At 47.6% G+C, this 15,078-nt stretch overlaps 1 protein-coding gene across 1 annotated transcript in view; it reads right to left on the bottom strand.

Annotated features, from left to right (window-relative positions):
- Window positions 1-3,534: 3,534 nt before the first annotated feature.
- Tmem40 (transmembrane protein 40) overlaps window positions 3,535-15,078 on the bottom strand; it is a 34,775-nt gene continuing 23,231 nt past the window's right edge. The window contains exons 4-12 of the mRNA XM_057784842.1: window positions 12,832-12,906; window positions 9,558-9,611; window positions 8,209-8,244; window positions 7,850-7,882; window positions 7,456-7,503; window positions 5,115-5,186; window positions 4,937-5,011; window positions 4,375-4,437; window positions 3,535-3,554 (exon numbers count right to left, since the gene is read on the bottom strand). Of these exons, the coding sequence (XP_057640825.1) occupies window positions 3,535-3,554; window positions 4,375-4,437; window positions 4,937-5,011; window positions 5,115-5,186; window positions 7,456-7,503; window positions 7,850-7,882; window positions 8,209-8,244; window positions 9,558-9,611; window positions 12,832-12,906 (476 nt within the window). The remainder of the gene's footprint in view (window positions 3,555-4,374; window positions 4,438-4,936; window positions 5,012-5,114; window positions 5,187-7,455; window positions 7,504-7,849; window positions 7,883-8,208; window positions 8,245-9,557; window positions 9,612-12,831; window positions 12,907-15,078) is intronic.

Genomic DNA, 15,078 nt, shown 5'->3' with positions numbered 1-15,078 from the left:
CAGCAACCACATGGTAGCTCACAACCATCTGTAATGAGATCTGATGCCCTCTTCTGGCATGCAGGCATACATGCAGTCAGAACACTGTATACATAATAAATAAATCCTTAAAAAGTATATATCTTTTGTATATATTCCCAGAAGTGAAGCTTCTGGATCATATGGTAATCCTATCTCAAACTTTTAATTTATTTCTTTTTTCTCTTTAGATTTATTTGTTTTATGTGTATGAGTGATTTGTCTGAAAGTGTATCTGTGTCCCACCACATGGGTGCTCATGTCCTTGGAGGTCATGATGTGGGATTCCCCTCTGTATGTTATAATATCTTTTATTACCATTGGCTAACAAAGAAGCTGCTTTGGCCTATGGAAGGGCAAAATACAGCAAGATGGGAATTCCAAGCAGAGATAGAGGAAGAATGAAGGCAGAGTCAGGCAGATGCCATGTAGCTTTCCAAGAAGCAAGAGTTAGCCGGGCAGTGGTGGTGCACATGCCTTTAATCCCAGCACTCGGGAGGCAGAGGCAGGCAGATCGCTGTGAGTTCGAGGCCAGCCTGGTCTACAAGAGCTAGTTCCAGGACAGGAACCAAAAACTATGGAGAAACCCTGTCTAGAAAAAAAAAAAAAGCAAGAGTTAACAAACCATGAGCCTCATTGTAAAATACAAAATAAAAAAAAATGGGTTAATTTAAGATATAAGAGCTAGCTAGAATTATGCCTGAGCTGTTGGCAAAGCAGTGTTGTAACTAATATAGTTTCTGTGTGATTATTCAGGTCTGGGTGGCCAGGAAAAGAACGAGCAGTCTCTGTTTACAAGTCACATGAGTGCAGTGCCCAAAGAGACCACCAGAAACCACCAGATCTCCTGGAACTGGTGTTAGGGATGACTATAAATTACTATGTGGGTGCTGGGAATCGAACCTGGGTCCTGTGCAAGAACAAGTGCTCTTAACTGCCGAACAATCTCTCCAACCCCATTTCACTTTTAAAAAAATAATTTATCTTTATTTTATGTGCATTGATGTTTTGCCTGCATCTATATCTGTGTGAGGATGTCAGATCTCGGAGTTACAGACAGTTGTGAGCTGCCGTGTGGTTGCTGGGAATTGAACCTAAGTCCTCTGGAAGAGCAATCAGTGCTTTTAAACACTGAAACATGATGGAGGAAGGTCATTGGCTAATAAAGAAACTGCCTTGGCCCATTTGATTGGCCAGCCTTTAGGTGGGTGGAGTAAACAGAATAGAATGCTGGGAGGAAGAGGAAGTGAGCTCAGATGCAGGGCAGCTCCTTTCAGAGGCAGATGCGATGAAGCAAGCCGCCAGGTCAGACATGCTGAATCTTTCCCGGTAAGACTGGTGCTACACAGATTATTAGAGATAGGTTGATCAGGATATGAGAATTAGCCAGTAAGGGCTAGAGCTAATGGGCCATGCAGTGTTTAAAAGAATACCGTTTGTGTGTTGTTATTTCGGGGCATAAGCTAGCCAGGCGACCAGGAGCTGGGGCGGCAGGAACGCAGCCCGCAGCTCCACAACAGAAACATCTCTCCTGCTCCCCTGTTTCACTTTTTAAGAGATTTTTTTCTCATTCTCAAAATTTTTATAATGAATGTGTTTGTGTATCTGCTTGTCTGTATGTGCACCATGTACATGCAGTGCCCATGGAAACCAGAAGGGCACACTGGACCCCCAGGAGGAGTTACAGACAGTTGTGCACTGCCATGTGAGTGATGGGCGCCGCCTTAGTTACTCTTCTAGTGCTGGGGTAGAACACCATGACTAAGACAGCTTGTGAAAGAAAGTGTTTAGCCTAAGCTTACACTTTCAGGGGGTTAGAGTCCATGATGGCTGAGCAAAGACATGGTGGTGGGGACAGCTCGCATCCTGGTCTGCAGGTAGGAGACTGAGAGAAAGGGCACCCTGGGAAAGGGCACACTGGTATGATGCCAGTCTTTCAAAACCTCAAGCCTGACCTACAGTGACCCACCTCCTCCAACAAGGCAACACTTCCTTATCCAACTGGTGACAAAATATTAAAACATAGGAGCTTATGGGGGCCCTGGCCATTCAAACCACCGCCTCAGGAACCAGACTCAGGTCCTGCAAGAGCAGCCGGTTCTCTTAACTGCTGAGCCACCCACCCATTCAGCCCTCAATCATTTCTTATAGTCTTATTCTGGTCTCTCTTTCTGTGTGTTTTTTAACTAATTTTTCAACTTAGAATAAGAAGTAATAGATTTCATCATTTTTTTTAACCCCTAAAAAACAGTCTCAAGCGAGTTTCAGGACAGGCTCCAAAGCTACAGAAAAACCCTGTCTCAAAAAGACAAAAAAAAAAAAAAAAAAAAAAAAAAGCAATATCATTAAGCAGCCATTTTCAACTTGGAACTTCCTATGTAGACTAGGCTAGCCCCCAGCTTGCAGTGACTTTCCTGCCTTTGTCTTCTGAATGCTGGAGTTACAGGTGTATAATGACATATATGGTCTCTTTGTGTGTTCTCTAGCTTGTCATTGAATAATAGGTCGATTAGTGTGAGTTTACTCACACTAATAATAGCGACTAATAGTGTGAATACTTGTGAGATATTATTTATACAATTTACATTGGCATAGATTCTTGTATATTGATACAAATTCAAATTATATTTGTTATATTGAATATGCTCCTACTTCTGTTTACAATATTTCTATACCTATGCAAAGTTATTTTGTCATATTGTATGCATGTATGCTTTGACCTCTGCTTAAGATATTTTGTATATTGATACAGTTTTAGGATATAGTTATCATATTGCACTATACATTTCTACCTCTGATCAAGATACTTATACATTGTTCTCATTTGCTGCACAGTTGTTTAAAGATTGTTTAATATTCTAATATGAGGCCTTACTCTTTAAGCTATATAGGTGTTAAGAATTATAGGTCTGCTGGGCGGTGGTGGCGCATGCCTTTAATCCCACCCCTCGAGAAGGCAGAGACAAAGAAGAAACCTAAAGGAATATTTAGTCCACTCCTTTTAGCATAGAGAACAGAATGTTTATTTGGGTTTTGAAGGAGTCCAAGGGCAACAGGCTAGTCACTGGGTGATGGGGTCACAGCTTTAGTCCCAGACATCTTACCTGCAACAGGTTCCCCTGGGGACACAGTCTGATAGCTCCCTACCTCTGGGCAGTAGACTCTCTGTCCCAGGAAGACTCTGCAGGAACTGTGAGCATGGCCTGAGGACCTGAGAAAAACCCAAACCCACAGATGCCAGCCTGTGGGGCCCTAAGATCAGTGGTGTCCCCAATCCTTCTTGCTCATTTAGATGCCACCCCTTCTCTTGGCCCCCTGGAGACTGTGTGTTAATCTGCAGAGTGAGAGCCTGCCCACTGGTGCTAACACTGAGACCACAGGGAAGGAAAGAGCTCTTTATTGCAGGCGTGGCCTCCTGGTGCCTTCCAGCATGACATTCTGTCTTCTGGGCTCAGGTATGGCAGTGGTTACAGTGGTCACATTGGGACCTGGCTCAGACACCATCAGACAGAGTTCTCAATCAGTTCTCCTGAACCCTGAAAGGCAAAGGCGGCAAGATGATATAGGATCCTTCAGGCAGTCGAGTCCTGCCCCACCACCACCTCAAATGTCCAACAACACAGGGAAGGTGGCATGTGGTCCTCCCTGAAGGCACTGTGGGTCCCCGGGGTCCCCCACCCCACCCCCAGCACAGAGACACACTACCCCTGCCTGGCTTCCAGACTCTGAGGCACAACAGCACCAAATGCAAAGTTGCTGGGCTGTGAGTCAAAGACAATGGGTGGGAGTATGGCTCTATAGCAGAGCAGTTTCTTAGCATATGTGAAGCCTTGGGTCCCATCCTAGCCACACATACACACACACACACATGCACACGCACGCATGCACATGCACACACTGAGACACACACATACACACTCACGCACACATGTGCACTCACAGAGACTCTACTTTAGCCCAGGCTATGTCAAAGGCAACTACAAAGTTACTTAACACAGCCAGGGAGGAAGTAGCATTTGGGGAGTGCAGGCTCCTTGCTTTCCTTCAGTGTTTATGCTTACAGCTCTCTGCACCCTTCCTTACTTGATGGGCTGCCTGATGCAGTAAAAATTATACCAATTTTCCAGTGGAGAAACCCAAGGCTTAAAGAGGCTACGGACAGCTGAACTGTGGCTTGTCTAGCATGCTGCGGCGCTTGGGCTCCATTGCCAGCACAGAAAAGATCTGTCTGGGGTCACTGAACAGAGGCAGAACCTGAGCTCCTGCCTCCAGGACTGTTCCTAGACAGCAGTCCTCTTTCAGAGAAGAAAGTCCCCATCAGGAGAGTTAGGATAGGGGTATGTGCAGCACCATTACCTGGCAGTCTGAACTTCTGCAGGAGGGGAATGAAGCCCTGAAGCACCCTGTGGATCCGGTACACTGCTCAGAAGCAAGGGGAGATGTTGGTCGGGATGGTGACCCCTCAAGGGCCCCAGGGTCAGGCTCACTCCCTGATGCCCCAGGACCGAGGCACACCCCACGCAAACAAAGCCCTAACATACAATTTTAGGCTAACGTCAATAACAGTGCTGTGGCTATTACACGGAAAAGAGTCACAGGCAGTAATAACAGGGACAGGAAACCCAGCAACCTTGATGCCTGGCTCCCCTCGCTTGTTTTCAGTATCTGAGGAGCTATGCGTGTTTGCTACTTTAAACTGTTTTTGTGGGACTGCCCCCCCTTTTTTCCACAAGGTTCTGCCAAGGACCTCTCACTGACCTCACATGCGGTCAGGAAGAAAACACAAACATAAGGAACTGATTTTTTTTTTTTTTACAAAAAAGTTTAGATCACGACTCTTGGCAAGTGTGATGGCCAGCCACCACCCCTCCCTCCAGGAGCCTGCGGGTCTGTGGAGCTTTCCCACAGGACCACTTACCCAGCCCGAAGTAGATGCCGATGGTCTCCAGGGAGGCGAAGGTGAGCAGACCGACCCCGAGGGACATGAACCAGTCTTCAAAGGCAGCAGGGAAAGAACAGTGAAGTGAGCCTTTGGGCTGTAGGTCAACACCCTGTTCTCCCATGCAGCCCCTTCCCAGGTCCCCAGGGAGGCTCACCTGCGTAGTAGTGATAGCACACCAGCAAGGCTCCAATGGCAAAGCAGAGGAGGACGAAATGGAAAAACTCATCTACAAGAAAGGGTGGAGGCTGGTTCTCTCTCTCTCTCTCTCTCTCTCTCTCTCTCTCTCTCTCTCTCTCTCTCTCTCTCTCTCTCTCTCCTCTTTGCAGCCCGGGATTACCTTCAATTTAGGATTCTTCTGCTTCAACGTTCAGAGTACTAGGGTTACAGGTGTGTGCCATGATCCCATGCCGCCTGTTCTCTTGCTTTTATGTGTGTGTTGTTCATTTTATTCTGTAACCCTGGATAACTTGAAACTCTCTGTGTAGACCAAGCTGGCCTTTATATCACAGAGATCCACCTGCCTCAGCCTCCAGAGCATGTACCACGATGCCCAGCTATTTATTTATCTATTTGTTTGTTTGTCTGTCTGTTTGAAACAATGTTCCACTGTGTCACCCTGGCTGTCTTGGAGCTCATAGAAGTCTCACTGCCTCTGCCAGCCTAGTGCTGGGATTAAAGTGTGTGCCACCATGCCCAACTGCTCTACTTTTTATTTTATTTGTGTGTGGGTACATGCATGCCCTCACATAAGCGTGCATCAAGTGCCCACCGATGTCAGAAGGGTAAATCAGATCCCTGGAGCTGGAGTTACAGACATTTGTGAGGACCTGATATGAGTGCCGGGATCCAAACTCCAGTCCTCTGACAAAGAGGAAATGCATTTAACTGCTGGACCAGCCAGCCAGTCTCTTCTTGTTTTAAAAATGATGGTGCTCCTGCTTCTAACCAAGTAGGATTAAATAGCACCCTAGGAGTCCCCTTTTGAGTGCTATCTCTCTTTGTTATTTTTGGAACATGCACAGCCATGCAGCTTGGGCTTTATCTCTGTGTTTATTATCCCCTGCTCCCTGGGCTCTAGGTCTTCGAGAAGGAGAATCCCAGTCAGCTTCCTGCCCAAGGAAAATCAGCAGCTAGAGCAGCCACACAGGGTGTTCAGGGGCTCATTTGTTGAGTGAGCATTAAAAACAATTGTGAAACATGCAAAGACACGGAGTGCAAAGCTCTGAGGCTAACAGGCGTGAGAGAGGTTGGACCTCGGGATGCTGGGCACTGAGGTAGGGATGTCACCAGGGTCAATGGTGGTCTCCCTAATTTCTCAGACAAGGGGAATACAAAGAGTTAAGGAAAGTCAGGAATGGTGGTGCACACTTGTGACCCAGTAATGCGGAGGCTGAGGACAAAGGACCCAAGTTTGAGGTCAGTCTGGGTTACATAGACAATAAAACACTGCCTCCCACACACTAAACAAAGCAAAAGTCAACTTAGACCAGGGCGAGCAAACCCTGCTGCCTGGGGAAGGGTCTTTCTCAGAGGAAATGAGCAAGGTCAAGACGGAATCAAAGGCTCTGGGTTCCAGAGGCAGAGGGATTGCCTTCTTCCTTTGGGGCATAACATGCCCTACCATTCTCGAAACAAGGCAGACATGGCCTGTACTTTGAGACCCTGGGTTTCCGTCCAATGAGCCTATCCCCACCCTCAGCCAAACAGTGTGCTATGGTGGTCAGGGACCAAGACTAAGAGAAGGCATAAGCCCAGGGTTCTAATTTCCTGAAAAATAGGAATGTCGGGGGAGCTTTGGAAATAACTCAAGCTTTTTCTAGAACAACTACTATTTGCTTAATCAGAAAACATGGTGAGGGACCAGAGAGTTAGTTCAGCAGTGAGTACTGCTATTGCAGAAACCCAAGTTCGATCACACCACCCAGCCTCCAGCCAGCCAGCCACCTGTAACTCTAGCTCCAAGGGCTCTGACACCCTCTTCTGGCCTCCTTGGACACAGACGCTCATATAAATATTTTTCTTAATCTTATAAACAAATCAAAAACCAAGGTCTCCCTTTCCTACTCTCATGATCTTCCAGGAAGTCCTCATGGATTCAGGCTTGGAGCAGAGGAAGGCCTGAAGCTCTCATCACTTCTTCAGTGGAAATTCATGAACCCCACAGCCTAACTATGCCCCGCCACAGGGCATGAGAAACATTTATCATCTCCCCGTGTTTTCAGAGTGTAAGACTGGCTGTCAAGCCCAGGACATTCCACTTCATTAGCTGTCAGGCCCCCACCAACCATGGGCTCAGTTTCTACATGAAGAGATAGGCATCGCTGCTTGTACCCTACCCCCACACCCCCAGGTGACTAGAGCTGAGGACTTTGCTAACTGTGAGGCCCTTGGCAGAGCTGACTGGGGTTACCGTCATTCTAGCTGCCAGCCATCAAACACACGCAGAAATCTGGACCAGCTAGGTGAGCACGGCTCCTGACCACCGACTTACTTACCATCCTTCTTTATGTTCAGCCTTGTTAACTGAGAGGCCTCCACTTCTCCTTAAGAGAGAAAAAGAGAGAGATGTGTTTTGTAGCTCACTGCTCTGGCCTTAGAGACTTGATTGCTCCGTGTTTGTGGATCAGACAGTTCTCACAGCAGGAGCAAGAGGCAGGACCCTGAAGGTAGGAGTGGCTGCCCCCTGGACCCTCACTGATTTCCTCATCCCTCTATAGGCCAAGCCCTGTTCTTCCTTCCATTTCCCCTCTGATGGAGACTTCTTTTCGAATCATGGGGGTGTTGACATTCCTGCTAGAACTGGCCCACTCTCTCAGGCCATTTGTGGTCCTTTCTGGCCCCTCTGGAATCCACACAGCCTCCTGCTGTTCTTGGAGCTTATATATTTACCCCCCGTTGAGCCGGAACCTCTCCTTCGGAGTCCTGGAAATGAGAAACTCAATGTTAGTGCCAGGTTGGCCAAAGCTCCTTGCCAAGGGCTTTCACCCCTGTGACTAGTCACCCGGAGGTGACTAAGAAAAGACTCTAGGTAATTTTCCTGCCATGGGATCCAAGGGACCTTTCCCAGTTGGCTGATATCTGCTTCCTCTTGCCTGGACCCCCATTCCAACATCCCACAACTCCTCTCCTGCCTGTTGCATGCAGCCAGGTCCCTGCAGTTCCCTGGAGTTCCCACGTCTCTGTCATGACCCTGAGAGACATCACTCAACTCCAGGATCCTTGACCCCCTCCATTTCCTGGCGACTCACCTGACTCCCCAGCAAGCACCATTTCCCCAGCAGCACCTGCATGGAAGGAGAATCAGTGAGCACACACACGATGGTGCTCTCCTGAGGAGCGCTATGGAGGAAGGCAGGCTACGTGGAGACTACGTGATCTGGTATAGGCTGGATAGGGACTGGAGCAGACAAAGGGTTCCTGCTCCATCTAGTTGGCAGTTACCCCATCACCTCAAGTCGTGGAAAGCTAGTACTTTTTACTTTAAACAAAGCAAAATCGTGGCTGGAGAGTGTACTAGATGCTCACAACCTCCTGTAGTACCAGCTTCAGGGGATCTGATGCCCTCTGCTGGCCTCTTCTGGCACTGCACTCATATGCCTAAAGTCAGACACATACATATAAACATGTGGTACAGGAGAAATAGCTCCTCTTTCAGAGGACCTGGGTTTGGTCCCCACCCTTATAGCAGCTCTAATCTGTTTGTAACTCTAATTCTAAGAGATCCAACTCCCTTTTCTAGCCTCCACAGACATCCACATAGTACACAGATATATATGTAGGCAAAACACTCAAACACAAAATAAAACAAATCTTTAAAATAAAGAAAAAATGAAAATCTTTCTAAAATCAAAATAACAACAAAAATCCTTTAGTTCAGTCTCTAGTGTTCAAATAAATGAATAAATAAATTTAGATAAGCAAATAAGACAACACGAAGATCATCCGCAGTGCCCGTGCTCAGAGGCAGCCATGTGCCATAGTCCAATATGTACAGTGTGGATCTTCTCACTCTGAGTGTACCAGTGTTTCTTGCTGTTTCTCTGGTCATCACCAGGAGTTGGGGTTAGGCGGGTATTGGGGAACTGACTCTCTCACTGGGTAGTGTGCATCTGGGGGCTCTTTGATGAACTAAGTCAGTCTGCAGACTTCCCTGCCCCATTGCAGTGCTGCTGACCAAAGCCCCTGTTGTTTACATTCATCTCTGTTTTTTCTGCACCTCCTTGCCATCACACAGGGCTCTGGGAAACAGTTCATAAACGGGGATGCGGGATCTGAGCCTTTCTTAAACAGTGCAGGGTTCCAAGAGAGGGAGTGGGTCACACCCATTTTGCTGATGGTAAAACTGGAGCCCAGATCTGTGGGTGACCAGTCGACACCACGCTGAAAGTCAGGGTTCCAGTCAGCAGTGAAGACTGACTGTCCTCGAATTGCTGTAATCATGGCAGAAGGCACCCCAGTGCTGCCTGGATTGCTGCAGCCTGGCTACCTCATCTGTCTGATTGGGAGTCTTTGGATCATGAGACTCCGCCCCTTGTCCTGCCCACCGGTCCTCAGCCCTCATGAGTCTCTTCCCCAAAGCCAGGGGACAAGCGGTCACCTCCATAGAGCTGGAGCTCATCCTTCAGCACCTCCAGGTCCCCATGGTCAGCACCTGTGGGGACAAACCTTGGTAACTCTCCCCAGTGTCCGAGCGCCACCTCCCTCCTCCCACATCTGGTCTCCAAAAGGAAAACAGAATCACAGGGCCTTACCCTCGGTGCCTCCTAGGTTACTATGTTCTGTTACTGACATGAAACTGCATGTCTGACTGGACCTGAGGCAGTCAAGAGTAGTTAATGCCCGTGGGAGAGATGGCTCAGAGGTTAAGAGTGCTGGCTGATCTGGCAGGACCCAGGCTCAGTTCCCAGCACCCACGTGGCAGCTCACAATTTCCTGTAATTCTATTTTCAGGCGATCTGAACCCTCTTCTGGCCTCTGAGGGCATAGGCATGTATGTACATGGTACATATACATACAGGCAAGCAAAACACACCTACACATAAATAAATTAACCTTTAATTTTTTATTTTTTATTTTATTTTATTTTGGATTTTCGAGACAGGGTTTCTCCGTAGCTTTTAGTTCCTGTCCTGGAACTAGCTTTTCTAGACCAGGATGGCCTCGAACTCACAGAGATCCACCTGCCTCTGCCTCCCAAGTGCTGGGATTAAAGGCGTGCGCCACCACCGCCCGGCAACCTTTAATTTTTTAATAAACTTTATTTTATTTTATTATGTATACAATATTCTGTCTGTGTGTATGTCTGCAGGCCAGAAGAGGGCACCAGACCTTATTACAAATGGTTGTGAGCCACCATGTGGTTGCTGGGAATTGAACTCAGGACTTTGGAAGAGCAGGTAATGCTCTTAACCACTGAGCCATCTCTCCAGCCCTTAAATTTTATATAAGAATATTTGTCATTCATTAATCTCTAAGGTGTGCCAGTGGTGCACTAAGTAATTGATATTGAATGTTTCCCTTTGGTTCTCAGGGAGAGAGTACAGAGAGGGCATCAGGGCACGCCTATCTATTCTGCAGGCAAGGCAGCTGAGGCTCAAAGGTTCGCGGACAGCTCAGGGAGCAGCTTAGCGGGAGAGAGCTTGCCTAGCGCATGTGAGACACTGATCTGACCCCAGCACAGGGATGTTCATGATGGAGGGAAAAACAAAAAGTAAAATGATTCTACCAAACCTACAGGTCTCTTGTAGAACCCGAATTCCTGGTGTGCTTGATTTTTTTTTAAATTTGTTGTTGTTTTGTTTATTCATCATCATCATTATTGGCGTTGGAGATCGGGCTTCTACGTGCTAAGCACAGACTCTGCCTTGAGCTACATACCCAGATCCCCGGCTAAGTTGTACCTCTAGAAATAGAACCCAGGATCAACTCCAGTATTGTAAGTAGCGTTTACCAAGCACTTTGCACACCAGGCTCTGTAATAGACATTTGTTCATTAATTTCCATTCTTTCCCTGATGCTCCTGTCTTTCTACAACATTTATTTGTTTATTGTTTGTTTGTTTGGCAAAAGTAATTTCCCAGGACTAGAAAGATGGCTCAGAGGTTAAGAGCACTGGCTGCTCTTGCAGAGGACCCAGGTTCAGCTCCCAGCCCCCACCCACAAGTTGACTCAGAACAATCTGTGACTCCAGTTCCAGGGGATCAGATGCCCTCTTTTGGCCTCTATGGGCATATGGTACACACACACACATGCAGACAAAACACTCACATACATAACATACATAAGTGATACATTTTTCTTTTTCCTTTTTTTTTTTTTTTTTTTTTTTTTTTTTTTGGTTTTTTGGTTTTTCAAGACAGGGTTTCTCTGTGGCTTTGGAGCCTGTCCTGGAACCAGCTCTTGTAGACCAGGCTGGCCTCAAACTCACAGCAATCCATCTGCCTCTTCCTCCCGAGTGCTGGGATTAAAGGCATGCACCACCACTGCCTGATGATACATTTTTCAAAAGGGGGAGTGTTGAGGTTGTAGCTCAATGTAGCTCAGTGGAAAAAATACTTGCATGAACCCCAGGTACCACCCTAGTATTGCAATAAATTAATAAATAAATAAACCTCACAACTTCACTATTATAATTACTATCAATATCTTTATGCTTTCCTGTTCTGTAAACTATTCTTTTTAATATTTATTTATTTGTGTGGGGGCATGGAGCTCGGCCACAGTGTGCATGTGGAGGTCAGAGGTCAGTTTTGGAAGTCAGTTCTCTCCTACGTGGGTCCCAGGCATGCAGTTCAGGTCATCAAGCTTGGTGGCAGGTGCCTTTAACCTGCTAAGCCAGCTCACCAGCCCCCTTCTTCCTGTTTTGGGGAAGATGTTTTACACATACATTTGAGGTGAAGTGAGTTCTGTGACTTGCCACTTATCGTGCCAGAGCTAGAGAAATGATCATCAAAAACAAACAAATCAGGGTGTGATGGCACACACTCTCCCCAGCACTCGGGGCAGAGGCAGAGGATCTATGTGAGTTCGAGGCCAACCTGGTCTACGTAGTAAGTTCTAGAATAGCCAAGGCCACACAGTGAAACCCTGCCTCAAGACATACAAACCCACAACCATGACTATCGCCAAGACAGAGCCCAGCTTTCCACTTCTGTCTGGCTGTTGTAGCTGTTATAGGGTGTTAAGTAGACTATTTCCCGTTCATATGGTTACAGACAGCACTTCGTGAGAAACCTTCTCACACAGCCCCACTAAGTTCCACAGTGATTCAAGAAGCAAAGGAAGCCGGGCGGTGGTGGCTCACGCCTTTAATCCCAGCACTTGGGAGGCAGAGGCAGGCGGATCTCTGTGAGTTCGAGACCAGCCTGGTCTACAAGAGCTAGTTCCAGGACAGGCTCCAAAAAACCACAGAGAAACCCTGTCTCGAAAAAGCAAAAAAAAAAAAAAAAAAAAAAAAAAAAAAAATTTAGCCGGGCGATGGTGGCGCACGCCTTTAATCCCAGCACTCGGGAGGCAGAGGCAGGCGGATCTCTGTGAGTTCGAGACCAGCCTGGTCTACAGAGCTAGTTCCAGGACAGGCTCCAAAGCCACAGAGAAACCCTGTCTTGAAAAACCAAAAAAAAAAAAAAAAAAAGAAGCAAAGGAAAGGGGCTGGAGAGATGGCTCAGTGGTTAAGAGCATTGCCTGCTCTTCCAAAGGTCCTGAGTTCAATTCCCAGCAACCACATGGTGGCTCACAACCATCTGTAATGAGGTCTGGCGCCCTCTTCTGGCCTTCAGGCATACAGACAGAATATTGTATACATAATAAATAAATAAATATTTAAAAAAAAAAAAAAGAAGCAAAGGAAAGGTGGGGAGCCTGCCGCCTACCAGGAGAGCCGTCCCTGTGGGCCTTCCTTCGATGTTCCCTGGGACCTCTGGAGTGCTGGTCCTCATCGCTGCTGTCTGTGAGGAGTAAACACAAGCTGTAGGGCCTCTGGCTGGAAGGAGCCAGGACCACTGTCACTCTGGTGGATGTTCTCAGTGATCTCACTTTGCCTGGCTGCAGATTAGGACAGCGGCCCCTAACTTTCCGTGTCACTGTCCTCTTCGTATTTTTTTTTTTCGAGACAGGGTTTCTCTGTGGTTTTGGAGCCTGTCCTGGAACTAGCTCTTGTAGACCAGGCTGGTCTCGAACTCACAGAGATCCGCCTGCCTCCCGAGTGCTGGGATTAAAGGCGTGCGCCACCACCGCCCGGCCCTCTTCGTATTTTCTGACTGAACCCTACTGCTCAGGGAAGCTGCTGCCCAGGGAAGCTTTCCTGAAGAGGCAACCAAGTTCCATGACGTGCCATCTTATAGAGAGAGAGTCCACCAAGCACAACGGTGTATCATCTCTGTCCGTGGTGTTTGGGTGACTGCTGCTGTGTGTCTATGGCCTGGAACGCTTTCCCACTTGTCTTCATGATTGTGAAGCTAAGCTGAGGTCACATGTCCTATAGAAACTGTATTCATGTTGCTCAGACCCCCATTGGCCTTGCCCTCCCACCTGGGATTTCTATGTTATTTAAAGCACCTCTAGATTGTTTGTGATATTTACTACAGTGTGAATGCTACATAATTCATCCTTGGTGTTGTTAGTAATACGATAATTAAACAGCCATCTGTGTTCAGTATAGGCACAGTTTGTCTGTTTTTCACCCCTTGGTTGGCTGGGTCCGAGCATGCGGAGCCATGGATATGGAAAACTAACTGACTGCAAATCAAGCCAACAGATGTGTGCTTATCTTAATGAATAAGATGTGGGTGACTTTATCCTCACCCCTTTTACTTTTGAGACAGGGTCTCATCATCTAGTCCTGACTGATCTAGAACTCACTATAGAGCAGAATGGCCTTGGATTTGTGGCAATCTTCCTGCCTTTGTCTCCCGAGTGTTGGGCTCACAGGCATGTGCCATCATCTCTGTTGTGCGCTCCTCTTTTCCTCCCACATTTAAGCTCTGTCCCATTTTTCCAGTCCTCATCAGTCTAGACTCAAACACGATAAACAAAGAGATGACAACAAATGAAAACTATAGGAAGAAAGCAGCGAGGCCTCAAAAACTCAGTTAGAGGTCTGAAACTATGGCTACCTTGATGTGGGAGTGTCATATCAATCTGTTGATTTCATTGATTAAGTAATAAAGAAACTGCTTGGCCCTCATAGGTTAAAACATAGGTGGGTGGAGTAAACAGAACAGAATGCTGGGAGGAAGAGGAAGTGAGCTCAGACTCGACAGCTCTGCTCTCTGGAGCAGACACCATGCTCCCCTCTCCCCAGCAGACGCAATAAAGCTCCGACCCAGGATGGACGTAGGCTAGAATCTTCCCGGTAAGCACACCGTGGGGTGCTACACACCTGAATAGAAATGGGCCAAGCAGCGTTTAAAAGAATACAATGCATGTGTTGTTATTTCAGGACATAAGCTAGCTAGGCAGCCATGAGCCGGGCTGTGGGAAGAGGCCCACAGCTCCTACTACACTACCTCCTGTGGCTTGGGGCGCATTCACGATCCCAAAAACCGTACGAGACCCGGGCTCCCTCAGAGACTCCGGGTTACTGAGGACCTACTATCCTCCAGACAGAGCTCCAGGCCCTCCAAAAGAGGAGCTGGCCAGAACCTGCTTCTCCACTCTGCACAGCCTCCAGGCTCCTTGCAGGGGCTCTGGACAACAAGGAGGACCCAATTTTCTCCAGATGGGGGCCTGCCCCCCCCCCAGTGGGCTCCAGAATCTCTTCTTGGATGCCTGTGACCCCGGCCCTACTGACACATCTGTCAGCTGTCCCAGACATCAACCCTCACAGGCTCAGACACGGCATGTCACTACAGACACTGGCCTGGGATGCTTTGAAAGGAAAAAGAATTTTCAGCCCACAAAGAAAGGGGAACCTTCTAGCAGGCTACCAGATTCACACACAACAGAGGTCAGACAGAAATCACAGCTACAAACATCTGACAGACAACATCACTCATCAGTGGTCCAGAAACCTTTGGGGTGAGGGTCCAGGGGTCTTGGGGATCCAGGACGAGCCCTCAAATGTTGTGCCTGAGTCCAAGGACCCCCTAGAGAACCACCACATAGCCACACTTCCAAAT

This window comes from Chionomys nivalis, chromosome 1 (assembly GCF_950005125.1).
Source record: "Chionomys nivalis chromosome 1, mChiNiv1.1, whole genome shotgun sequence".
In the NCBI taxonomy this organism is placed as follows: domain Eukaryota; kingdom Metazoa; phylum Chordata; class Mammalia; order Rodentia; family Cricetidae; genus Chionomys; species Chionomys nivalis.
The sequence above is the reverse complement of the archived record's forward strand: the minus strand, read 5'-3'. Positions and strand labels throughout refer to the sequence as shown.